The 27,675-nt window shown below is 40.4% G+C and overlaps 1 protein-coding gene across 1 annotated transcript in view; it reads right to left on the bottom strand.

Annotated features, from left to right (window-relative positions):
* The window catches only part of DEPTOR (DEP domain containing MTOR-interacting protein), a 99,868-nt gene that overhangs the window by 63,964 nt on the left and 8,229 nt on the right, over positions 1–27,675 (bottom strand). The window contains exons 3-5 of the mRNA XM_014533033.1: positions 24,408–24,586; positions 23,212–23,335; positions 2,467–2,645 (exon numbers count right to left, since the gene is read on the bottom strand). Of these exons, the coding sequence (XP_014388519.1) occupies positions 2,467–2,645; positions 23,212–23,335; positions 24,408–24,586 (482 nt within the window). The remainder of the gene's footprint in view (positions 1–2,466; positions 2,646–23,211; positions 23,336–24,407; positions 24,587–27,675) is intronic.

Genomic DNA, 27,675 nt, shown 5'->3' with positions numbered 1-27,675 from the left:
AAGTAGTCAGATTCAGCAGAACGTGGGCTGGATCAGAGAGTCTGCATTTCTATCATGCTCCCAGTGACACTCTGTGTCCATGGACACTTTGAGTTAAATAAATAAATAAATAAATAAATAAATAAAATATAAGTCAGATTCAGCAGAACGTGGGCTGGATCAGAGAGTCTGCATTTCTATCATGCTCCCAGTGACACTCTGTGTCCATGGACCACACTTTGAGTAGTAAGAGTCTAGTCTAGTCTATTTAAAATAATTTTTATTGCTGGAATGGCTTTCTAAATTTATTTCATAGCCCAATAAAGAAAGAGTTGCAATCTGCTGTTTGTAAAACACAGCTCCAAGTAATTTCAAAAGTTTCTTTCATCTCTCTCTATAATTCCGCTGTTATCTTCCTAGCCTTGGGAAGAGAAGTCTTAGGTCTCCACAGCAGAGCGGGCAGGGAGTTCAAAGAAAGAATGTCTCAAGTATTACCTTTCAACTTTGCTTAGGCTGAAATTCCTATCTGATTCCCAGCCCTTTTCTCACCGTTCTGAGCCTACACCTTGCCGTTATGTTAATAAATGTTTGAGCACTTACTAAAAACAGAACACTGAACCAAGTATTTTATATCTAATCCCATATACTCCTGCAACCACTCTATGCAGGGATTCCCATTTCACAGATGACAGGAGGTAATTAGCTAATAACTGGTAGAGCTGGTGTTCCAGAGATTATGCTCTTGTGACAGTCAGCCTCCAAGATGGTTCCAATGATCCTTGCCTCCTGGTGTTCACACTGAATAGAGCTGACCTGGTAAGCAATAGAGTACTGAGGAAGTGACAGTGTGTGACTTTCTAGGCTCAGTTAGAAAACACTGTGGCTTCTGTCTTGCACTCTGTTGGACAACTCCCTCTAGAAGAAGCCAAGTTGCCATGTCATGAGAATTCTCAAGCAGCCTTATGAAGAAGTCTACACAGCAATGGACTGACACTTCCTGCCAACAACCAGCACCAACTTGTTAGGCACACAAGTGAGCCACTGTGGAAGTAGATCCTCCATCCAGCCTGTCAAGCTTTCAGGTAGCCCCACTGATAATATATATATATATATTTTATTGTTGATAGTATTACCGATATCTCCCATTGTCCCCTCTTTTAACCCCCTCCTCTCAGCCCCTACTCCCCTCCCCCACCCTGCCCAGGTCTTCACTACCCTATTGCCCATGTCCATGGGCTATGCATATAAGTATATAAGTTCTTTGGTTTATGTCTTCTTGTCCCCTTAACCCCCACATCAAGGTCTGTCAGTCTGTTCCATGCCTCCATACTTTGGATCTTATTTTGGTGGTCAATTCATTTTGTTCGTTAGAGTCCACAAATAAGTGAGATCATGAGATATTTGTCTTTCTCAGATTGGCTTATTTCACTTAACATAATATTTTCCAGGTCCATCCATGCTGTCCCAAAGGATAAGAAATCCCTCTTTTTTATAGCTGCATAGTATTTCATAGTGTAAATGTCCCACAGCCCACTGACATCTTGACTACAACCTCATGAAGACCTCAAGAGAGATCCACCCAGCTAAGTCACTCCCAAATTCCTGATCCACAGAAACTGTGTGAGAAAATATTATTTCTTTTTATTTTCTGCCATTAAGTTTTGGGGTCATTTCCTATGCAATAGATAACTAATGTAGTTCTTAGCCATAGGTTATATTGCATCGTTATGATTCAGCCCAAAAAGGAAAGTGAAAGTTTTATGAAGGTCATTTGGATTACTTCTTCACTGTGGCAGCTCATACCATGCATGGGTCAGCAAATTTTCTTTCTTTTTTAATTTAAAATGTATTTTTCAATTAAAGTTTACATTCATATTATTTTGCATTAATTTCAGGTATACAGCATAGTGGTTAGACAATCATATACTTTACAAAGTGTTCCCCCCTGATATTTCCAGTACTCACCTGGTATCATGCATAGTTATTGCAATATTATTAACTATATTCCCTAGGCTGTACCCCCGTGAATATTTTGCAATTATCAATTTGTACTTCACATTTTCCACCCAGTTCCCCTAAGCCCCTTCTCTGTTTCAGCAAATTTTCATTCTCCCCTTGCAACCAACATTGTGAGAGGCATTAATTCCCCTTCAGACCTGACCAGATTAGTTCCTGTAGTCAGCTAAGTATGGGAGTAGTAATGTTAAATCATATCGAATATAACTTTTTAGAGATGCTACAAGGATCTGCCTGCCCTCTTTAGCTTCTGCCCTCATTTGTAAAAATAATATATCCCAAAGAGTGGAAGTTCCTTTAGCCTGGGTCCCAAAATGAGAAGGCATGGAACTTGACCTCTAGCTAAGCTGAGCCCAAGCAGAGGCATAGTTGACTTATAGACCTATGAGTGAGAAGTGAATGTTTATGGTGGTAATCCACAAGATTTCAGGTTTGCTTGTTACCACAGCAAAAACTGACCCATACACTCACCATGCTGTATGATGCCATACTCCATAAGCCGGTGGCACAGTTGCTCTGCCTCTTTCCTTGTGGTGGCCTCACCTTCCTGAACCAGCCAATCCAGGAATTCAGATGCCATGAAGGTGCGTTCATACTTGACCCCCTCCTCTTCCCGGGGCTGCAGGAGTGTGTGTTCAGGGCTCATCAGCCTGGGAGGGAAAAAGGGACAAAAAATAAACCTATACAAAAGGAAAAGAGCTCATTTGAAATCCTACATTATAGGCTTCTGTGTGGCATCACAGCAAAGTTGTCAGACAGACAGATATGGCTGTCATGTGCTGCCACAAATGTAATTTTTAAGAGAAGGATCTGCTTCAGATGTGAACAAGATGCTTTTTCTCCTAGTAATTAGAGAAAAAAACCAAAAACTGGAAATGCCATGGAAACTTTAGCATTAGCAGATTGCATTTGGTTTAGCCATCTTGAAAAGGAGTTACAATTTACTGACTTAAGTCCCACCCTACCTTTCTACAAAGGCTAATATTTCTTTCCCAAAGGCATTAGTCCATTTCCCAAATTGCTGTTCTATTTTGCTGTGGACTGAAGGTCTGTGTCTTTCCAAAATTCATATACTGAAATGGTAATGCCCAATGTGATGGTATTTAGAGATGGGGCCTTTGGGAGGTGATTATTTCATGAAGTCGGGGCTCCCATGATGAGATTACCACACTTACAAGAAGAGCTACAAGAGCCTGGCCACCAGATAGCTCAGTTGGTTAGAGCACCATCTCAATACACCATAGTTGTGGGTTCAATCCCTGGTCAGGGCACATTCAAGAATCAACCAGGGAATGCATAAATAAATGGAACAACAAATCAATGTCTCTCTCTCTCTCTCTCTCTCTCTCTCTCTCTCTCTCTCTCACACACACACACACACACACACGAAAGAAATAGCTACAAGGCTGCTTTCCCAGGGTTAGTAACAACTGAGTTGGTGTGAGCAATAAGAATTATATTTGATATAATAATGACTAGGCCCTTCTTAGAAGATGGAAAGGACAGCTGCTACATATACATCAACATTAGTGACAAAATCATAAGACATTCTCTAGTCTCATGCTTCTTCCCAATATGACTTCACTGTTTCTCCCATCAAGAAATTGAGTCTACTTCTTCTTCCCTTGAACCTGGGCTGGCTTTGTGAACTGCACTGACCAGCTGCATGCAGCAGAAATGACATATGAGACTTGCAGCTCCCACCTTCACCCCCTTGTAATGCCATGATGAGACAGCCATGTAAGAAAGCAAATCCCACCTACTGGAGGTAAAGAGGTCACAGAGAGAACCGAGATGCTCAGGCAATAGCCAGCACCAATTCTCGGACATGTGAATGAGGCCATCCAGACCTTCCTGCCCAGGTGACTCTCCAACAACCATATGAATGAGCCCGAGATGAAACCAATAAGGGAAACTCCACACAACCCACAGAATCCAGAGAAATAATACATCATTGTTGCCTTAAACTACTAAGTTTGGGGGTGAATTGTTTTACAGAAAGAGATAACATTCATACGAATGGGCAATGGCAAAAAGATGTAAAAATCCAGAAAAAGAGACACATCACACCACACGGAAAGTACTGAAGGAACAATGAACAAATACTGGAAGGTTCTGCAGCAATCAAAAATAATCTATGCACCCCTATGTTCATAGCAGCACAATTTACAATAGCTAAGATTTGGAAACAGCCCGAGTGCCCATCAGCAGATGAGTGGATAAAAAAGCTGTGGTACATTTACAAAAAGGAAAATTATGCAGCTATAAAAAAAAGAAGAAACTCTTACCATTTGCAACAGCATGGATGGACCTGGAGAGTATTATGCTAAGCAAATTAAGGCAGTTTGAGAAAGGTAAGTATCACATGATCTCACTCAGATGTGGAATCTAATGAACAAAATAAACTGATGAACAAAATAGATCCAGAGACATAGAAGCTTGGAACAGACTGTGGAATCTCAGAGGGAAGGCTGGGTGAGGTGGGAAGAGATTAACCTGGGAATTTCTATGCATATATGCATAACCCATGGACACAGACAATAGTGTGGTGAAGACCTGGGAGGGGCAGGTGCAGGGTAGAGGGGGTCAATGGGGAAAAAAAAAACGCACAAAGGGGACACCTGTAATACTTTCAACAATAAAGATAAATTTTAAAGAAAAGAAGAAAATACTGAAGGTTCTAGAAATAAACTGCATGGAATAAAGCCACATAGAGGTAGACCTGGGAGCCTACATTGGTAATGGGACTCTAGAAAGGAGAACTGAAGAGCCCATTTATATGCCCAAATAGGAATACCACCATTTCTTCATTTCTTTTGACCCTCAAATAAGGTATTTTGGAGTGAAAATAAACTAAAATTAGCCTCCTAAGATTTCCAGTTTCGTACATTATTTCCTCTAAGAAGCTGTCTCCAGTTCCACAAATATGGACCACGTGCCCCTTCCAAGTCCCTTTTCAGAGCCCTAGGGGAATAGCCTACTCATAATTGTAAGCTTTCAGACAAAAAGGTTTACAGATGTTTCTAGCACAATAGGTACTCAAAAAGTATTTCCTGAATGAATGAATGAAGCTCATTTTTATGCATTGCCCTGCTATGCATCATTCTCTAAGAGAATAATTAAAAACGACCCCCTTAGGAAGACCCCTTGTGGAGGTGAGATGAATCAAGAGTCTCCACCTTAGTGATTTAAGATGCAGACACAGACGCCTGGCCTTTACCTCTGTTTCTAACCACTCTTCCAGCTCAGAGATTTTCCTTTCAGGGTGGCGGGGGGACAAGTGGATGCAAGTTTACTGGTGTCACTTCTTATAATCAGAAACATGACCTGTCAGTCCCCTAGAGCTCCTGCTAAGTAGCTGGTGGCCCCCAGACAAGTGGTTGGTCAGCTGCTGCTGCCAAGAAAAGAGACCAGTTGGCAGGCCTGCCTGGATTAGCTCAGCTTGCCACGTTATTAAAACATGCACCACCACCCTTCGCTCTTCCTTATTTCATTTCCTCTTAAAATCAAGTCAGGTTCCTCTCTTCAAGACAAAGCCTTTCATGGGATTTGATTTTAGTATTCATATGTAGTCACAGTGTTAAAGTAAGAATTTGATTTAGTATTTGTTCCAATTATGTTTTGCTATGTAACAAGCTATTCCTAGACTTGGTGATTTTAAACAACCACCATTTAATTATATCTCAAGATTCTGTGGGTTGCCTGGGGCTCAACGGGGCAGTTCTGCTATCAGTCTTCCTGGAGGTAACTCATGCAATTGCAGGCAGACGGTGGCCAGGACAGGGGTGTCTGGCCCTGTGTTACTCCTAAGTCAACACAGCTTTTCTTTCCGGTGAGGCAGGCTGAACTCTGAGGCAGAGTTGAAGAGAGAGGATGCAGTTACTGCCAGGACATTTTTGTAGTTTTATTGTGGTTATAATTCACTTACCATGCAATTAGCATTTCATATGTACAATTCAATGGTATTTGGTATATAAAGAGAGTTGGATATACCACATTCATATACAAATTTTTGTGTGGATGTGCATTTCATTTCTCTTGGATAGAAACCTAGAAGTAGAATTGCTGGATCATATTGTAGCTCTATTTAGTGTTTGGAGAAACTACCAAACTATTTCCCAAAGTAGTTGTTCCATTTTACATTCCTCCAGTAAAGTATGAGTTCTAATTTCTCCACATCCTCACCAACATTTGTTATCATTTTTTTCTTTTTTTATTACAGCCATACTAGTAGGTGTGGAATCTCAATGTGGTTTTGATTTGCATTTTCCTAATAATTAATGATGTTGAGCATGTTTTCATGTGCTTATTTGTCCATTTGTGGAAAAATGTCTATTCAGACCCTTCCCCACTTTTAAATTAGATTGCTTGTCTTTTTATTATTAAATTTTAAGTGGTCTTTGAATATTCAAGATGCAAGTCCTTTATCAGACATGATTTGCGCACACTTTCGTCCATTTTGTGGGTTGCTTTTCACTTTCTTGGTGGTATTGCCTTAGTCCAAAAGTTTCTAATTTTGATATCATCATCTATTTTATCCATTTCTCTCTTTTGTCACATGTGTTTCTGGTGTCACCTTTTGGAAGCCCATGAAGATTTACTCCTAAGTTTTTATCTAATTATTTCATAGTTTTAGCTCTTGCATTTAGTTCTACAATCCATTTTGAGTTAATGTTTCTATAAGACATGCGGTAAGAGTCCAACCTCATTCCTTTATATGCAGCTATTCTCTTGTCCCAGTACCATTTGTTGAAATGACCATTCATTCCCCATTGAATTATCTTGGCACTCTCGTCAAATATCAGTCAACCATGCCAGGCCTTCTTAATGCCTAAGTTCAAAGGACACAGATGTCAACTGCCCTGAATTACTAGTATATTTGTTAAAGCCATCAGACACATGGGGAGGGGACACATATACCATCTCTTCATGGAAAGAACAATATGCACATATAGGAAAAGGTGGAAATGTTTGGGGCCATCTCTGGAGACTAGGTACTATACGGCTTTATTTTAATTTGTCAACTGAAAGGCAATTCCGGTATGTATAACTCATTCACAGTTTTATGTTGTCTCTTCCTCATTTATTTAATATTTTTTACTTTACTTAAAGTGTGGGATAGTTTTAAAGGCATGCAATCTAAAGGCAAACATAGCTTCAAATCCTAACTCTGCACACTTGTTAGCTAGATGACTCTCTTCTCCAAGTGTAAGATGGGGATAATAATGGTGCATCCTTGAGCAGTTGTGTAGCTTAAGTGTGATAGTGCAGGAAAGGCTTCAGTCATGGTCCCGGTACACCATAAACACTGAATACACTTCAGCCATGATGAAGATGGTGATGATGATGATGATGGTGATGATGACGATAAAAAGTTTTCTAGATGGAGCCATTATTCAAGAAAGCCAAACACCTTTCTTTGTGGCAAAATGAATTAAGATTGTGTGTGTATTTCCACAGATAAGAAAAACAGTTCCATTTTAATTAGTCATCAGAAATGTGTATGATGCTCTGAAACTCTTAGATTTGATGAAACAAATTCATCTTTAGTCAAAATTGTCCTGTGCTGGCCTATAATCAGGACATAAAGCCACAGGCTTTTCAAGGTGTCAGACATGAACACTACTCACCTCATGCAAGTACTCACCAGATGTTGAGCGTGCATGTGAGCTGACTGCAACCTTTCCTGGATATACGTGACTCAGATTTCCCAGACTCTCTTTACCCCGGGGGAGGCAGCATTACAATAGAAGGAACTGCTACATTTAGGGGCCAGTACAGGAATAGAAAGAAGCTGATAGCGATCTCCTTGTACATTGAAAAAAAATTTCAAAAGAGCTGAAAAGGCCCTATATAACGTGGGAACATTTGTGAATGGTATACAAGGGCACAAGCTAGAGAGGGAGTCAAAATGACCCATGGACTATAACGCCAAAAACATGTTTTAGATTTTAGAGAAAATGCTTTTAGAAAAGTCATGTGTTAATGTAATGATATGTTATTTTTAAAGCAAAGCACACAACTCTATATACATAATAACTATTAAAAATTAAAAACGCATTCATCCAAATAGTAAAAGTGCTACTCACCCCTGGGGGTAAAGTATGAATAATTTTTCTCTTCTCTCTTAATAGAATTCTCTATTACTCAAATTATTCCCCAGAGAGAGTGTATGAAGTACACTAGGGAAATGTTATCAATAAAAAAGTAATGTTAAGGTTAAGTTTATGTTTAACCAGATGACTTGTTCCTCATAAAATACTTACATTAATTCCCTAAATAAAGTAGCTCCCAAAGTACAGATTATATATTTATATGTATGCTTCCAACATACACTTTGAATGTATAACATTGACTCATATGATTAGCAAGAAAGTATTAATTAGGGAGAAATGCTTACATGAGCACTGGTATTTAGGAGCACTACACTATTATCTATAGAACAGACGTAATACAGATTGACATAATTTTCATAATAATTAGGTTTGAAACTAGTAAATAGAAAGCTTTCCGGGTAATATTTATGAGTAAAAATATTACATACTCGAAAAGGTAAGGGAAAGGGAGGAAAAACAGCATTTTACACTCTTTGCCAACAAATCCTTTACCTTCCTTCACTCATCTCCACATTATACACTGAATGAAACACACTCATTTTCATCTTCATTCCTTACTAAGGCTATTCCCTCACATCCTTCCTCCTTCTTTTTCTTGGGGAAATCCAAACTATTCTTTAAAAAAAAGTTGGGGGGGGGGGGGGCTCATTGTACAGCGATACAGGCTGTTCACTGCACCAGAGAACCTGGCTTCAGGGAAACACAAGAGCCAAAATCCAGCCCCAGATCCTCAAGGGCAGTTCTGTGTGGACATGAGAGACTGCACCAGCTTGAAGGCAAGGTCAAAAGGAGCCTGGTTCTCATTTGCATAAAGGCACTAAATGAGAGAGTGGGGTTCTGTGTTAAAAGGCTAGATCAATTACTAACCCCAGTTTGAAAGTACTCCAACTAGCCCTGCTCGAGTGGCTCCATGGTTAAGCGTCGACCTATGAACCAAGAGGTCATGGTTTGATTCCCCATCAGGGTATATTCCCCGGGTTGCAGGCTCGATCCCTAGTAGGGGGCATGCCGGAGACAACCAATCAATGATTCTCTCTCATCATTGTTTCTATCTCTCTCTCTCCCTCTCCCTTCCTCCCTGAAATCAATAAAAATATTTTTTTTTAAAAAGAAACAGAAAGTACTCCAACTAAAGAGCAATCAATACAGACCTGGCCTGTATGGTTCAGTGGATAGGGTGTCAGCCCCAGCACCAAATTATTACAGGTTCAATTCCCAGTCAAGATACACATCGATCTTTCTCTCTTTCTCTCCCACAACCTCCCTCCCCCTTCCATTCTCTAAAAATCAATGGAAAAAATATCCCTGGGTGAGGATTAACCAAAACAACAACAACAAAAAACCAATCAATACAGATCTCTCTCTCTCTCTCTTTTTTTTAACTTAAAGACAGTACCATGGTTTCTATATCCTCTCCATTTTTAATGCACTATATTGACCCCTCCAGCTAAACTAGAAACTTCTGAAGGATAGACACCTCATATTAAATGCTTTTTATTTCTCAGAAAACCCAGCCCAGGGAGGGAGTATATATTCGGTGTTTAATAAATATTTGTTCAGCAACTAACTGGAAACTAAGACTACTATAAGCAAGAGTCCTGGAGAGTGCCAGATGTATTTGAAGGTAAAACTCTTTCTCTTTGCTTGCTATTTTATATTTGCTAGAAGCCAGAACTTTTTAGTGCTGGTCTTATGCCCTGAAGTGACTGAGATTCTGGAATCTAAGTTGTAATTTTCACATTCCCCATGGTTTTGAGTGTTGTCTTGTTAAACATTTTCAGAACTTGAATTAGCTTCAGAAAGAAGCTGAGTGCAGAGCCCAAGTCCACGGCTCTTCTAAAAGGCTGCATTCAACTCTGGTTTCATAACCATCAAATTACACAAGAAGGGGAGACACCAAGCACTTTTATGATGAATTCAAATCCCTGTGAGCCTTTTCAAACATCTGTCAAGGGAAGCTGGGTTCTAAAACATATTATAAAAGCTCTTTTTAAGGAAATGGTTATTATTTATTTTGGAAGCTTCCATAATTATTAAAAAATAGACAAATTTGTTGCCAGAAACAAAGAAAGAAAGGGGGTTGAAGAAAAACTTTAGGGGGAGTAAGATGAAGTATGAAGAAAAATTGAAGACAACACCACCTAGTGAAAATATGAATATATACATATGAATATATTTTAAAAAGGTAAAAAAAAAAGTGATAAAAAAAAACCTGAACATAATGACAAGTAGGGACAGGTTAAAGGGCTGGTGACAGCAGAACAGCTCTGTCCTGCATGTTTGTGGAAATGGTGTGAAAGAGGAAGAGAAACAGTCTCTGCTATCTTTTCAATCAAGGTTTCAAATTGTATAATCATAAGTCTACCTCTCTCAAAGCAGATTTAAAATCATAGCCTTGAGATGTTTATGGTCAACTGATTTTTTTAAAATATGTTTTTATTGATTTCAGAGAGAGGAAAGGAATGAAATACCTAAATCTACCAGAGGGAGCTTTAAAGCTCCAGGTTAAGCAGAAATGGAAGTTGGCTTTGAGACAGTGAAAGGATACAGGCTCAAGGCACAACCAGTACAAATGCATTGTGTAAGGAGAGATCAGGACAAGCAGCTCAGTGTTGAGTAGGGTCAGGATGGGGCAGGGGTGGGGGTGGGTGTGACCACAAAATAGATGGAGATAAGCTTGAGAGATAGGCAGCCATTCAGTCAGAAAGGCTTCAGATCCTATGGGTGACAGAGTAGATAAACTCTGAGCTCAGGTATGTCAATGAGGATGACAAAGATGACACATAATGGCTCTTTGGTATGATGAAGTTCAGCCCCATGATAAAGTTCAGTCCCCATGATGAAGTTCAGTCCCCGTTTGGCTTTTTATTATGGCAACAGTGCTTTCAACTCAACAACTGTATCAGCACTTAATGAAGACCCCACCCTGGGCTGGTTACTGGATATACACGAATAAGTCAAGGTTCCTACTCTGGAAGACCAAGAGGAAACAAGGTAAACAAAGTTCTGGAAAGCTTGAAACTACTCTTATACACTTTGATTTTGCCCACCTGCTGGAAACCAGTAGAAAGTTATCAGTACCAAAGGACCACTGCTAACCTTAGTCTAGAGCAGCGGTTCTCAACCTGTGGGTCTCGACCCCTTTGGGGATCGAACGACCCTTTCACAGGGGCCACCTAACACCATCAGAAAACACATATATAATTACATATTGTTTTTGTGATTAATCACTATGTTTAATTATGTTCAATTTGTAACAATGAAATTGGGGGTCACCACAACATGAGGAACTGTACTAAAGGGTCGCGGCATTAGGAAGGTTGAGAACCACTGGTCTAGAGGAAATGGGATGAAGAAACACTCAACAAACTGGAGCCAGTGACCTTCACATAGATCAGCAATTTTCAACCTTTTTTTTTATCTCATGGTGCACATAAATTAATTACTAAAATCTGCAGCACACCAAAAAAAAAAGTTATATTTTTATGCTGATCTGATAAAAAAAAATCGGTATAATTTTGATTAATTCACACCAGACGGCTATTGTTGTGTTGGCTGTTGTCATTTTCTTGCTTGACAAGAGGTCAGTGTGCCTGACTAAATGGTCAGGTATTGCATGTTTTAAAAATTCTTGCGGGACACCGGTTGAAAATCACTGACGTATATGCTAACCACCTCTCAGTGGTCTCTTAGCACAGACCGGAGGGGAGGGAATGGTCTGCTAAAGGAAAATGTGATGAAACGATAGACTTCAGTCTTTCTGAATCTGTCTGCCCTGGTGCAGGAAGGAACTCTAAGGAGTACAAAACCCCAATGCCACACAAGAGGAATCTGGGAGTGAGCTTGTTGATTACCATCTCTTCCTCTCTTGCCTATTAGCACGAAGAGTTCCAGAGAGAGAGTGGCAATGGGAAGCAGTCCTGGGGTTGAATCTCTGAACTGTGATGTCCAAGCTGTTGTTGGGCTCTTTATAGAGTTTGTTCTTATATTTAATGAGGATAATAATGCTTACCTCAACGGAATTGTAAACAGTAGAGCTAATCTGTATAAAGCATGTAGGGTATTACCTGGCACAAAATAGCAGTGAACAAAAGATGTGCACACACACACACACACACACACACACACACACACACACACCACACTTCTGAGACTTAACTCTTGTCAACTTTTGTCAATCCTTGTCAGTTTGGGCAATAGTCCAAACCAGCCAGAAGAACCAATTCCAAGACTCTGGGAGAGGAGGTGCCATTCAAGTGATGGGTGAAACATAAAAAAGCCAAACAAGTTCAGTTTCTTAAAAGGATAGTTTAAATTCTAGAAAATGCTAACACTAATGCAAAAGTGCATTATGCTAAGCAAAATAAGTCAGTCAGAGAAAGATAAATATCACATGATCTCACTCATTTGTGGAACATTGTGAACAACATAAACTGATGAACAAAAACAGATCCAGAGACAGAGAAGCATCGATCAGACCATCAAATCTCAGAGGGAAGGCAGAGGAGGGTGGGGGGAAGGGGGAGAGATCAACCAAAGGACTTTATGCATGCATATAAGCATAACCAATGGACACAGACACTAGGGGGGTGAGGCACGAGTGGAGGGGGTGTTAGGGGAGCAATGGGAAAATAAGGACACATATGTACTATAAAAAATACTGTTTGGGCGGTGATTCCATAAGTGTGTTCAGTTTATGAAAATGTATTGAACAGCACACTTATGATATGGGTATTTTATATGTATTATACTTCAATAAATTTAACTTTATAGCTAAAGTTTTACTACAAATGTAACTGTAATAAAGTTAAAAATGTTGTCTGGATTTTTTTTTTCTTTCTTTCTGGTTGACTCTTTTGTTAGGGGCTCTGCAATTACTCAGTGCTTTTTGTCACTTTGGTGCTTTTTTTTCATTTGGTGGAACAATGCCTTTGCTTATACTCCCCAGCTTTGTGTGGAAAAAAAATTATAATTAAGCAGGGGTGTTTTCATTTAGCAAATAAAGCAAGAAAAGCAACACAGACACTTCACCTCTTGGAATCTCTGTGTTAAAGACAAAGCCACCTATTCCAGGGAGCCTCCACACAGAGCCTGAGAAAATGGACCAATACCCACCTCCCTTAAAAACTTGCAGCCCCGTCTCCCATGTGTATCATTCAAAAAGACCCACTTTTACGTTGCTTCAGTACCTGCCTCTTCTCTCAGAAGGACGTCCCCCTCTTCTACTCTGTGTGTTATCTCTCCCCCTGCCCCCATTTGTTGCAGAATGTTTGGGGAAGCCTCACCCTGTCCCATCCACCTTGATCCCCTCAGGCTAGAATCTCAAAACTTAAAAACCAACAAGAGCTATTTCCTCCAGAAAGACTCTGGGTTCCTAATCTCTACCAGATGGAAGGAAATGACCACTGACTTACTGGTAAACTAGTCATTGGATTCAAAGATTGATAGAGATAGTATTCTATTTCTACAGGTTCACTCACAGAATTTAAATTTTTAATTTTTAATGCCAATTGTGGGAAAGTAAAGAGCCTGCACTATGAGCAACTTTTGGCCAGAATTACTCTTCAGCAACTGGAGATGTAAGGCATGTTACTTGGCCCATCTCAAGTTCTCCTTCCTCACCTATAAATTGATGGTGAAAATTTCTCCCTCTCAGGGACATAGGTGTAGAAAGAATTTAAAGAAATAATGTGTGAAAAATACTCGGGGTGGTGGCTGGAGCAGAGAAGTGCTCAGTAAATAATGGCTATGATTATAATTCTTATCCTTTGAATATTTATCATCAGAAGCTACCATGAGTAAATACAATCAGAGTGATCTTACAATAGCAAACATATACTCCTGGTTTCACTCAAATTTGAATGTTCCACAGGCTAGGAAAAAAAAGGGGGGGGGGCTGTCCATTGACTTCTTTCCTAAATACGAATGACCATTCATCCATTTATCTATTCATCTTTTTACCAAACATTTATTGGGCACATGCTATGTCCTGGACATTGAGGCTCCAAAGACAAAAAAAGGACTCAGAAAGGTTGACTGTCTCAGTCAGTGGCTGGGAAAGAACTCTGACCCACGCCTCTCCAACTCCAGAAATCTTAAATGGTTTTTCCAGTCTGCCAAGTTGAAAAGTAACTACAGAGATAGATGGACAAAAATCGATGCTATGGAGACTTGGTTCATAGCCTTGCAATCACACAGGATTAGGAAAACTTGGCAGAAGTCACCAGTACAGTCGATCTTGATCAATGAACCTAGTCTACTATTGAAGCAACATGTTTACCTTTAAATCAAGTCATTTCTAAATAATCAATCGGAACTAGAAATCTGTAGATGACAATTGAGGGCTGATGACTTCTGTATATATATATATCTTTTTTTATTGTTGGATGACTTCTGACAAGCACAGCTGACCTACTACCTGCTGGGCATATGACCAAAGCTCTAATATCATTGCCACATATTGTGTAGGAGGGGGAGGGTGGCATTGTCAAGAGACAGCAGGGAGAATGCAATTTCCAAAACCTTGACTTGGTAAGAGATAGGAGACACACTTCTTTCAGGCCCATTTACAAATCTATCAAGTTGTGTCCTGTTTACCACTACTTAGCGGTGTTCATTATTGCTATCGCCTGTATTGAAGCTGTAGAATCTTTGCAAAATGGAAGCTATAGACTGAAAACTAGTTAAGATCATGGTCTCTGGAGCTGGAAATCAGGCTTCAAAATGTTGCCCATACCTGGCCAGTGTTGCTCAGTGGTTGAGCATTGGCCTATGAACTAGGAGGTCAGAGTTTGATTCCGGGTCAGGGCACATGCCTGGGTTGCGGGCTAGATCCCAGTGTGGAGTATGCAGGAGGCAGCCAATCAGTGATTTTTCTTTCATCATTGATGTTTCTATCTCTCTCTCCCTCTCCTTTCCTTTCTGAAATCAATAAAAATATATTTTTTTAAAATGTTGCCCATGCTTTCTAGCTGTGTGAAGGTAAGCAAGTTAGTTCACCTCTGCCATCTCAATTTCCTTATTTGCCAAAGGGAGAATAACAGCATTTGTCCCACTGGTTCAGAATGAGGCTTTACTAAGGCAACACATGTAAAGCACTTGGTGCACAATAAACATCAATGATGCCCTGTGTTTGCTGCTTTCGTCTTTATCATCAGAAACTCCAGGTTTATTCCACTATCTCTTCAACTCCGGTTGAAGAAAAAAAACCACAGGCCCCAAACTAGACTAAACAGCTGATCTAATTGCAGTTTCAACCTCTCCCAGAAACATAATCTTAATCAACTAGTATGGAATTTTCTGGTCAAGCATCAGTTATCTGTCACATGGGCCCTCTCCATCCCCCACAGAAGGGAGAGGCAACCTATGATAAAAACCTTCCTCTTTCCCCAAAGATGTCCTGCCCCCAAATAATCCTTTCTTTTCTTTCACTAATAGCTCCCTGGCTCCACCCTTCTTACAACAAAAACCTTCCATTTTCCACAACATTTCCAGTTGTTAGATGGGATGCTGCCCAAGTCATGATTCACTTAATAAAACCAATTTTTCCAGTTTACTCAGTTTAATTTTGTTTTTTAACATTCCTCTGTACATAGAATGAAACCACTTAAAATTTTCTTCTTAAGTTATGGGTAAATACACAGAAGAGATGGCGTGAGAAGAGATGATAGCCCTTTAATTTGTGCCTTTTGTTTTAGTTGTTGAGAGATGGGGCTCACACTGCTTCCTATCTTGCAAGCAGAAGCATTGACAACTTGTGTCCCAGACTAGCTTTTCAAGAATGTTTGTGTAATGAACAGGCTTGGACGATAAAGGTAGTGTCTTCCCTCTGGAACAAAGGAGCAGATCTGCTATGGTCCAGTATAATACAGATAATGTCTCCTTCTGGGCCAGAGAGCAGATCTGCTTGAAGACTATTACAAAAGATTCAGGTTCCTCAAGCTGGGGATTCCTTTTTTGTAACCCAACCCAGGCAGGTGTCATCTGGCCCTGGTTGTGCTGTTCTGTGGGAACAAGGCTTGGTGAACTGGTTCCAAAAAATGATGATACTCTATTATTACTACTGCTGAAGGTAATAAACCACCCTGTGTCCCTAACACAGGGGTCTTACGTCTTCTTTCAGCATCCATGAAATGACGGCCAGCAAACTTGCTCGCTTGCAAGTAGGGTAAAATGTCCAGACACTTAACAGTTCTTGGCATTACATATACTGTATCATAATCAACCCCTGACATCCCAGATAAGAGGTTGCAAAAGGTAACAACTTTTAACCCACTTTCTTTGCAATCTTTGGACACTCTTCAAATAAACCAAGAGGGCAGAAATCATTTATTGCGAGATTCTATGAGGTTACTAATTAATTGGGCAGCACAGGTAAACTGTGAAAATGTTGTCCATAAAATATTAGAAAGTATTTCTATTAAAGTTTGCAAAATAATTCAAACATATTTTCATAATTTGAATCAATTTGCAGAGGGTGGATCTCAGTCTGAAAAGTACATCTATACCAGAGTTGGAACAAGATGGAGTCAAAAGCCTGGAGACTTTTTTTTAATTCCCACTTCATGATTTAGGGTGACATCATTCATTAAATCTCTCTCTAGCTCACACACCCCCTTCCTGACCATGGGATTAATTGTGTCTACTGGGCATAACTGACTCACAGAGTTATATGAGGATCAAGCATGTTAATGTATAAGATGCTATTAAACTCTGAAGAGGCAAGACAAGGTCAACGTCTGGAGATCCCTGCTTGTCATTAAAAGCAAGCTCTCCGGAGCTCCTTCACGGTACAAGCTTGGCAGCTCACAGCCATCCCAGCCTGCAGCGTCCTTTGTTCATTCAGCAAATACTGTGCCAGGCACTGGGAGGGGACAGGAAAAAGGTCCCAGGGGCACTTGGTAGAGAAACCTCTGATAAGATAAAACACACAAAAGGGCTTTTCCCCTTTGGACACACTTTCTCCCTTATATTTCTTTTCCGCCTGTGGAGGAGAGAATATAAAGGAAGCAGTAGGGACTCAACAGAGATTGAATGGCATACAGGCATTTAAACCAATTCTTCCAGCAGGTCTCCACTCCTGGGCAGAATAAAGAGACTACTAGAGGATGGAGAGAGAAACTCCTGCTGCTGAGAAAACCAAAAGCCCTTTAGATAAAAAAACTAAACCAATGTCTCTATGAACCAGACCTAGAAGGGGTTTAACTCCACATAAGACTGAGGTTGAATTAGAGCTGAGAAGTCTCCTCCATGTCTGAAGATGAAATCATGCTTAGTTTAAAATGTGCGGTTCAACTATTCGTTTTGAGTAAGGGAAAGTCCAAACTGTACCTCCGACTCATATTCTCTTTTAGAGCTAATTCTGTTTATCAGTCTATAGAACACTTCATAATCCAGAGTTTGACTTTTTCTTAAAGGGATCTATTTTGCTAACTGCTGAAAGATAATCACATTTTGTAGTTTGGTGCATGCATCCCAAATATCTTCTAGCATGTGAAAGGGAGTGTGATGTCATTCTTTGAAGTTACAGATACTGATCCTGCTTATGAAGGTTTTACCTGAAAACAAAAAATTATACTCTTTGGGGAGACTGTGAGCCCTGTTCATGTGCTGTGCATGTAGGGGTGTCTGTGCCCATGGGAAATTAAGTGGGAAATTGTCAGCCCCTCCTGGAGAGATGCCATGCCTTGCTCTTTGTATCTTCAGTCTACAGTGAAAGGAAGGTTTAATGAAACCTTGTTGATGAAAAATGCATTGTGCTCCTGATGTGCTCAGACGGATTCCTCAAAATGACAAAGTCTGGGCACTGATCCAGGAGCACACACCCTCTTTCTCACACTCCCTTCAAGCTGGCAGCAGGAGCTGAGCAATCACGCTGAGCTCAGCCCTGTTCTGTGGGCTTATACATAGTAATTCATTTAATGCCCACAAGAAGTCTCTGAGGTCAATACGATCCATATCTCCATTTACTAGATGGGCAAGTAGAGGCACAGAGAGGTGAAACCACAAGCCCAAAGGATCAGAGCCAGGATTCACACCCAGGTAGCCTGACTCCTGGACTCCTAAGTACTATGCTAGACTAAATTTTGAAATAATGTAAGACTAAGAGGTATCATTCATTTATATTATTATTTACTATTCTAATAGCAGCCGCTAACATTTCTGTGAGTCAAGCACTGTGCTTAGCATTGTACAACCATATTTCATTTATTCTTCCCAATAGCCTGTGCATGTGGGTCCTGGCCTTATCTCCATTTAAGGCTGCAGATCAGAGAGGTTCAGCACCCTACTCAAGGTCACAGAGCAAGCAAGCTGTGAGGCTGTGACTGGAGACCAGGGCTGTGTGACTCCGAAGCCCACACCTGCTGTCACTCGCTGCACAGGAGGATTCATGTCACCAGCTCACCGATAACTTTTCTCACAGTGAGACAACTTGAAAGGGTCAGCATCTGCCCCTTGGCATGTGTTCAAGTACCTCTGAGTGAAGGTAACTGGAGTGACAAAGACATTAAGAGGTAGTAGAGCCCGGCCGGCTTGGCTCAGTGGTTGAGCATCGACCTATGAACCAGGAGGTCACGGTTTGATTCCTGGTCAGGGCACATGCCTGGGTTGTGGGCCCAATCCCCAGTGTGGGGTGTGCAGGAGGCAGCAGATCAATGATTCTCTATCATAACAGATGTTTCTATTTCTCTCTCCCTCTTCCTTCCTCTCTGAAATCAACAAATCCTATACAATAAAAGCATAGTGTGCAAATTGTCCCCTCAACCAGGAATTTGTCCAGGAATTCAACCAGGGGGCAGGGCTGGCCAGAGGAAGGGAGGGAGGACCCGGCCAGAAGCTGCTAGGGACCCTACCAGTGCACAAATTTCATGCACTGGGCCTCTAGTGTGTGTGTGTGTGTGTGTGTGTGTGTGTGTGTGTGTGTGTATTTTTTTTTTTAAAAAAAGAGGTAACAGAGTCACTACATTTTAGTTTTGATACCCCTCTCCCCCCAAGATTTGTCTTATGAAATATCTGACTGAGAAATACCACGGAGGGTGAGAAAGCCAGGGTGCCCCCAAATCAGCAAGGCTCAGCAAAACTGCAGCCAGAAACCACTAAGTTTCACCACGTCTATTCATAGCACAGAACAAACAAGCAAAAGTAGAGCATAAAGGAAATCCTGACAACACAGCCAGCCCCTCTGAGCTGGTGGGTGGTTGTGGAAGAGCAGTGGTCTACACACCTGGCACCCAGGGTCAGGTGTCTCTCTGTCCCTCTCCAGTTGCAGTCACCACCCAGAAATGACTTAACTGCTTCGGGTCCTGCGGGCTCCTCCTTCTAGGGCCATAACGTAATGCCCCATCTATTTTGTCATTATTTACATCATCATCATTATCATCAACATCATTTACTACTCTATTATTACTCTATTAAGGAAGATCAGAGAAAATAATCTAATGGAAATGCTTTGAAGAGCTTAAGTTACCCAAAAAAAGGCATTGTTTTGATCACATTGACCACAAAGATTTACCAGGAAAGAAAATCATTTCACTCTCTTTTGCCAGTGTCTGCTTTAGAATCCTGGAATATTTTCAATAAATTTTTATAGAAAGTTCCTTACCCGCATATTTACAAACTCTGCCATACATTTTAAGATAAACTACATTTTGAAGTGAACATTGATTTTATTCATATGATCTCCACTAAAGGAAAAAATTTATTAATAGCCTAGTAGCAATAAGTTTGGACTCTGAGCTCTTGGGTTCAAATCCCAGCTGATTTTTACTAGGGAGGTGACCTTGGGTATGAGACTTAACCTCTCCCTACCGCATTTTTCTCAACCATAAAATGGAGACAATGATAGCATAGAGGTTGTTATGGTGATTAAATAAAATGGATTTGTCAGGATGTCCAATACAGAGTTAGAAATCAACAAATATTATCTGTTTTCATTTTCTTAAAAGGAAAATAGCAAAAGGAACATGCAGGGTGGGGCAAAAGTGAGTTTACAATTGTGAGTACATAAAACAAAAAGTGTATTCTTGTATAATTATTTATTGTATTATTTTCCATATGAACAACTGTAAATCAACTTTTGCCCCCCCCCCTTGTATTTTGCAAGACCTTCTTTTACAAATATTAGAGAATCCTAAAATAATATCGAAAAATACTTGAAAAGATGAGTATGAACAAAAGCAGCAATGCATTTCTTAATGTTATTTTTTAAAGTACCCCAAAGTTACAAAATAATAGTACATGCTGAGATTCATGGAAAAGATGTCCAGGGAAACAAGAAAAATGCATACAATAGAATTACACTAAACAAAACTGATCAAATAGGTAAACTACGCCATCAATTCCAAAGAGCCTAACATTTGTTCCATGCATGACCCAGCAACCAAAAGTAGGAGCCAAGCTTTGCGAGGTGGCAGCCAGTTCATGCAAGGTTAAGTACTTATTAAATTACTTTTCCTAGCGCTAATTTCACAAGCAGTTTAAAGAAATAAATCTACTTGGAAATTGAGACGGTGAACACTAATGACTGGAAAGCCAACTGCACACAGAGAAAGTACAGCAATATTGATCAATTCATCCAGGGATCGAAGAGTTTATTCATACTTTTCAGCAAATATTTACCATCTACATCTGGCGAGGCACATGTGAAACCATAAGACATACAAAGAAAAATAAAGCAGTCCCTACCCTTATGTTTCATAATCTAACACAGTAAACACAGATGAAATTTTAATATAGCTCTTAGATGGGTAAAACACAGTTACAGCACCTAATTCAGTCATAAGGCGATATGGAAGGATTCGCAGAGAAGGTCATAGTGAACATGCAGCCAGGAGGAGTGAGAGTGAACTAAGAAAGGGGGTAAGAATAGTCTCAAGAGTCTTCCAGGCAGAGGGAACAGCATATACAAAAAGTACATCATATGCCACTTCTCTCCTCCCTGCTCTCCAAAGGCTTCCCACTACACTTAAAATCCTCAGTGCACATCATGGCCTAAAGGATCCTATATGATCTGGCCTCAACTCATTTCCTACTATTCTCCCCTTACTTCCTGCCCTCTGGACACTCTGGCCTCCTTACTGACATAAGATACACCATGCACATTCCTGCTTCCAAGCCTTTATTCTTGCTGTACCCTCTGTCTGGGATGCTCTTCTACCAGATATCTGCAAGGCTCACTTTATTCAAGTGCAGTCTTTTCAGGGAAGTCTTCCGTGACCCTCCTATCTGCCATACCTCACCACTCTAGTAAGTCTCTTTTTCTTTCTAGCACTGAAAACCATGTATTCCACTACACTCCTCTTCATGTGATATCCATTTAGTGTCTATCTCTTTAATTAAATGGGGCCAGGGGCTTTGTCTGTCTCTGGTTCAGGGCACATTTCCAGTGCCCATAATTGTACGTGCATGTGGTAAGAGCTCAATGAACTTTTGTTGAATAATTAATGAATTAATAAATGGCCTGAAGGCTAGTCCAGAGACACACAGTTCAGTGTGAATGGCGCATAGGATATAAGGAGCTAGAGTAAGTCTGTTTTCTAGAAGCTATGACAACTCTCTTTTACTCTTCTTATTTTGGTCCTATACCCATCATACCCATCCCATTGGCAAGAATAGTTCTGTATCAGACATTTTCAGTTATTGCTAATCCCAATTCCCTCATTATGGTTACCCAGATCCCGAGAGATCAACTGTAGCTAGAGAAGAGTGTCACAAAACCCCTGGCTTCCTTCCTTGGAAATGACATGTATGTTTTTGACAACCTGGAATCTTATAGCTTGAAGTGATCAAGATGGTAATCTAAATACCCAACACCTGCTAGGATTGTCCTAAAGGAACTAAGAAAGTAAAATAAAACAGCAACAAAACATATAGACACACTCAAGTAGACAATGGAGGTGTTGAGGGATCCCTTCCATTCAAATTCATGTGAGTCAGAGAGATGAGGGTTTTTCAATTCTTCAATATCGGAAGCAGATGACAGGCAAACTAGTACATATTGGGCATTAAGTGTTTGGACAATCCCAGCTTGAAACAAAGGTGAACAGAACTGGAACAGAGGCAGGACATAGGAGGTTCATAGATGGCCATCACTTTCGTGTTAATATCCAAAATGGTTTTCATCGATGGAGTCTAATGACATACCAGAATTACTCAGCTAAATACTTAAGTATTTGACACAGCTTATTCTGTTAATTCCCACACAGAATTATACATCTAGGAGGTGGGTGCTATCATTACTTCCATGTCATAAAAGAGGACACTGAGGTTTACAAAGGTAAGGTGACAGGGCTAGAACTCAGTCCTTTCTGGCTCTTAACCATTATTTGACCACCCAGGCCCTCTCCCCCATGCACCAACCCACCCATCACAGAGTAAACTCTTTTATGTGATAAATACATATGTTCAACTCCCTGAAACCTTGAAAGGCAAACAGAGTTAAGGCGGTGGGGGGGAGGGTGCCATTGCTCCTGCACTCCTTTCTCTTATGGTTGCCCAGGAGGATGGAGGAGAGGGGGACAAAAACAAGGGAGGTAGGATGGAATAGGAACCATAGAAATAGCAGATCAGCTCAGAGATAACTGGGGAGATTCAAGATCCACCAATCAAATACTCCTGGGCTATAGTATATTCATTTCTCAAAATGCTCTGAGATTCTTCCTCTACCTGAAGTTCTCTCACTTCTCATTTCTCTACCTGAACTTAGACTTCCACTGCACTTGACACTGCATCTCTAGCCATTTACAAGACTAAACCTCCAAGTTACACAACAGTATTTTAAAGACAGAATGGGCAGCTGCATCTTTTGATTGCAAACATCAAGCTCTAACCTTCTGTTTTTACTTCTAGGGTTTGTTAAATCGACCTAAATATAGAAAACACTATTTAAATAAATTCTTTATTAAGAATCTTATGAAAGTGATGTAATTTCTGGCAAAGAGAAAAGCAAGTGAGTGAGAAAGTTTTCTCATTATTAAAGGAACAGTTATGTAACCATCCCACATGGAAGAGCCAGGCTGAAGTCAAAATGATAAAAGACTAAAATAGCCTTGCTTCTCTCCAAAAGTTAAGGTTACAGTGGGGGATTTCAAGTGCAACATACTTCTCATATAGCCTTTGTCCTCTCATGAAGGCCTTCACTTCGTTGTCCAATGGGAAGGTGCCGTCATCCTTTCTAAAGCGGTAAAAGAGTTTGACATCCTTGAATTCCTTGTGCTCATCACACACTGAAACACAATATACAGAGAGGGGAAAATAAGAAAAAAAATTCTTATTTATTGACTCAAATGAATTATAATGCTAATTAAGATTTGTTTTACTACCTAATTTCTCAAGCACGCTACTCTATGACTTAATACATGTAGAGTATTTAGTGTGGTACCTGGAACAAAGTAAGTGCTCAGTATTATTAGCTATTATATCATCATCATCATCATTACCTATTAAAAAGGTCACACAAAAAACAAACAAACAAAAACAACAACAACAAAAAAGAGTCACCAAATTCAATTCATCATTCATTCCACAAACTCCACTTGAGCATGATATCGGGGGAGGCATCAACCATAAAGAATGTGAAATCTAGCGAGAGAAAGAGAAATGTCAACATGTAATTAAAATAGGATGTGATAAGATTATGAAGGAGGTGAGGAGATATGGGGGCCCAAAGAAGGAGTACCCAATACCCCAGTAATCTAGCTTTGGGGACTGGATGTTTCTCTAAAGAGTTTGCATGTAAGTGGAGACATGAACAATGAGTAGCAATTAAGCAAAAATGAAGAGAAAGGGAATTCTAGCCCGAGAGAATACCAGCATGTGCAAGATCTTGGCCAGGGTTAGTGATTTTAAGGAGACATGTTCATGAATATTCATTGCACCATTGAGCGTAACAGCAAAAAGTTAGAAATAACCTCAATGTCCATGGATAAATGCATGATGGCACAATTATACATGGGATATATAGCAGTGAAAATAAGAAAACAGGAGATACACTATCAGTATAGATGAGACTCCCCAAAAGCACATTGATCAAGCTGCAAACGAATAAATAACCATCTCTATAATGATTTAAAAACAATATGATATGTTGCAAAAAGATGCACATACAGGAAGAAGAAAAAGTATAAAGAAGTTCATGGAAATAAATCCAAATGCCTCTTAGAGAGAGGAAGGAAAAGAAGCTGGGGAAAGGTTCACAGGAGGCAATTAAAGTCAAATGTTTTATTTTGTAAATGGGTAGGTTCATATCTGGAATAAAGATGTAGTCCTTCATTTCTCCTTTAGTGTCACCTCACTCACCATGATGAATGATGCCCCGGTCTGCTAATTTCTGCATGAGTTTAATTGCTGTTTCTCGGTCAGAAGCCTCTTTGTGCTCAATCAGCCAGTCAATCAGTTCTTTTGCGACGAAGCAGTTTGGGTAGGTTTTGAGATGATGTCGCCTATCTTTAATAACTTTTTCCTCATGCAACCTGAGCCTGGAAAGAAAATTTGGCAATCATTTTAGAAATTTTGATGACAACACAAATTATTAAACCCATCCCAGAGAGCAGTGACAGGATGGAAGCTCTGAAGGTACCAGAGTGGCATCCAACTATTTCAGTGTCAGTGAGTGACTGCCATACTGTCGAGCCCTGAGGCCCCAGCGAGTGATTTCATCCCCAGATCTACAGGTGATACAGGTAAATGGGAGGGAAATACAACCAGACAACCTAGAGCTCTCCTGCCACTCAGGAGGCTGAAAAAAGCTCTCCCACCCCTCCCCTGCCTCACTCCCTTCTATTTATCTCTTCACCAGGGGGCTTACAGCTTCAACCAGCCAACCAACAAAAACTCTACAAACTTGCTGAAACTGGGTATTTCCTCTTCATTGCAGATTGCTCAGGGTCCACCATATTTGCATTCTCAGTCATTCATAGAACAAATACGAATTTATGACAATGTCTATTACCTGCCCATTAGGCACTTCAGGGCATTAGAGATATACATCAGAAAATACACAAAGATTCTTGCCTTTATGGGCCTTGTTTTCTATACAGGCAACAGCTAATCCTTTCATGAGGTTTATTAGGTTCCAGGTGTTGATTTGAGCACTTTACATAGATTGACTCAATGTTCACAATAACAATCTAATCAGAAGTTATTATTGCTATCCTTTTTCCTCCCTCTCTCCCTTTCTCTCTTCCTTTCTCCCTTCCTTCCTTCCTTCCTCCCTTCCTTCCTTCCTTCCTTCCTTCTTTCCTTCCTTCCTTCTTCCCTTCCTTCCTTCCAGCAGAGAGAACTGAGACTTGCCTACGACCACTTACCTAACTAAGATTTGGACCCTGATGGTCTCATTTCAGAGTCCAGCTTTTCAAAGGGCACATCATGCTGCCTCTAGCTGGGGAGGAGTAATAAAAAATCCAGCAGATGGATTAAAGCTGTTGAATAAATTCAATTTGTATAGGCTGATGGATGAGTGTGGCAGTAAGTGGTTGACACAGAGCATTCCCTTATTCCCTTCAGAACTCAGTAACTTTTTTCCAAAAGTTTTAAACCAGTCTGGAAAAAATAGTTTCTCCCATTTATCTTCCCTTCTTTGATCAGCCTTGTATTTTTTAATTCTCAAGGGAAGGGTCTGAGTTGGGTGAACCATGAGATCACTTTCCTCCTACTTCACCCACATGGCTCCTATGCTCCTTCCGTCAATCCTCAACATTGTTGAGAAAGAGGAATGACACATGAGAAAATCACACAGTAACTGTGTGATCTGGGCAAGTAGCGTAATGTCTCTTCCTTTCTCTGTAAAATGGAGGCAGTTATGGAGTGCACTAATTAGTTGAGATTTGGGGATATAATGTCTGAGAAGCACCAGCAACCCAGCATAGTGCCTGACACACTGCATGTCTCACCCTCCTTTCTCCCACTCCCTAAGGAAAGAACTGAATCATACTGTTTTTTTGTTGTTGTTTTTTTTTTTGTGTGTGTGTGTTTTAACAGAGTGCACTAAGTGATATTTAATGGGTTTTGATATCCCAAGGGTCATGATTAGGAGTTGGGAGCATACTGGGCTGGAGCTCTGAGGCTAAGCTGCTCTTCCTTGCTAGACACTGTTATAGGCCAAGTAGTGGTCCCCTAAAATTCATATGTTGAGGCCCTAAGACCTGGTACCCCGGAATGTGGCTGTATTTGGAGATAGAGTCTTTGAAAGGCAATTAAATTACAATGAGGTCAATAGGGCGGCCCTAATCCAATATGATTGGTGTCCTTATCAGGGGAGGAGATGAGGACACAGACATGCACAGATGGAAGACCACACAAAGACACAGAGAAGGAGGCCATCTATAAGTCAAAGAGAGGCCTTAGGAAAACCAACCCTGCCAATGCCTTTTTTTAAAAAAAAAAAATTAATTTGAGAGAGAGAGGAAGGGAGAGAGAGAGAGGGAGAGAGAGAGAAACATCGACTTGTTGTTTCACTTATTTCTGCATTCGTTGTTTGCATCTTGTATGTGCCCTGACCAGGGATTGAACAAAGAACCTTGGTGTATCAGGACAATGGCTCTAACTAATTGAGCTGCTGGGCCAGGGCCCTGCCAATACCTTGATCTCAGATTTCTAGCTTCCAGAACTGGGAGAGAGTAAACTTTAGCTGTTTAAGCCACTCGATCTATGAAACTTTGTTATGGCAGCCTGACCTAAGACAACCAATTGTGGAAGACAGGAGGCTCCTGAGTAGCCTGGGGATGAAGGGCTCAGCTGGGGCATCAGCAGGGGGAAGGAGAGACATCTGTTAACTGCATAGAAACTGCCATTGGCCTGATGTCTGCATCCCCCCAACATTCCTGGGTTAAAATACTGAACCCCAAATGTCTAACCACTATGCTGTGCACCTGAAGCTAATATAATATTGAACGTCAACAGTAATTTAAAATTTGAAAATAAAAATTTTAAATTAATTTTAGAAAGAAAGAAATACTAAACCCCCAAATGTGAGTTACAAGGACAGTCAGGAGCATAAGACTAGGGCTATGAAGACCCGGCTCTGGTCCTGACTCTGCCTGTAATTCCAGGCGATCAAACTTCTGAGCATGAGAGTCCCATTGGTAAAAGGGCATCTGCCCGATCACACTGTCACAACGCTCACTAACCGGGATCGAGTTAGCATTTGAGCCCTGAGCACGTACCAGGCACAGTTTTAATGGCTTTATTGGTATTAATCCTCATGCCAACTCCCAAGGCGGGTCATGTAAAAACCACAAATGATACCCATGTAAAGGTGTAATTATTAGTAACATATAAATGAGCCCTAATTTAAAAACAAAACAAAAACATGTTCACAGAGGCACTAAAGTCCTCACACGAATCCTTCTAATGAATTCAGTGACAATGACACTTAACAGGCTCAAAGTGACAGAATGCGAAACATTAATTCTTAGACGTGATGTCTGCCAGGAATTCAAGAATAATGAAGACCAATTTACTTAGAAGTTGAAATGTGGGATACGCTACCATATAATTTGGTAGAGGGAGAAATAGGTTATAAGCCAAAAGAGGAGTTTTAGCTCCTGTAAACTTTCCAGCTTTAAAA

This window comes from Myotis brandtii, unplaced genomic scaffold (assembly GCF_000412655.1).
Source record: "Myotis brandtii unplaced genomic scaffold, ASM41265v1 scaffold931, whole genome shotgun sequence".
NCBI lineage: Eukaryota > Metazoa > Chordata > Mammalia > Chiroptera > Vespertilionidae > Myotis > Myotis brandtii.
This window is presented reverse-complemented; position numbering and strand designations above follow the sequence as displayed.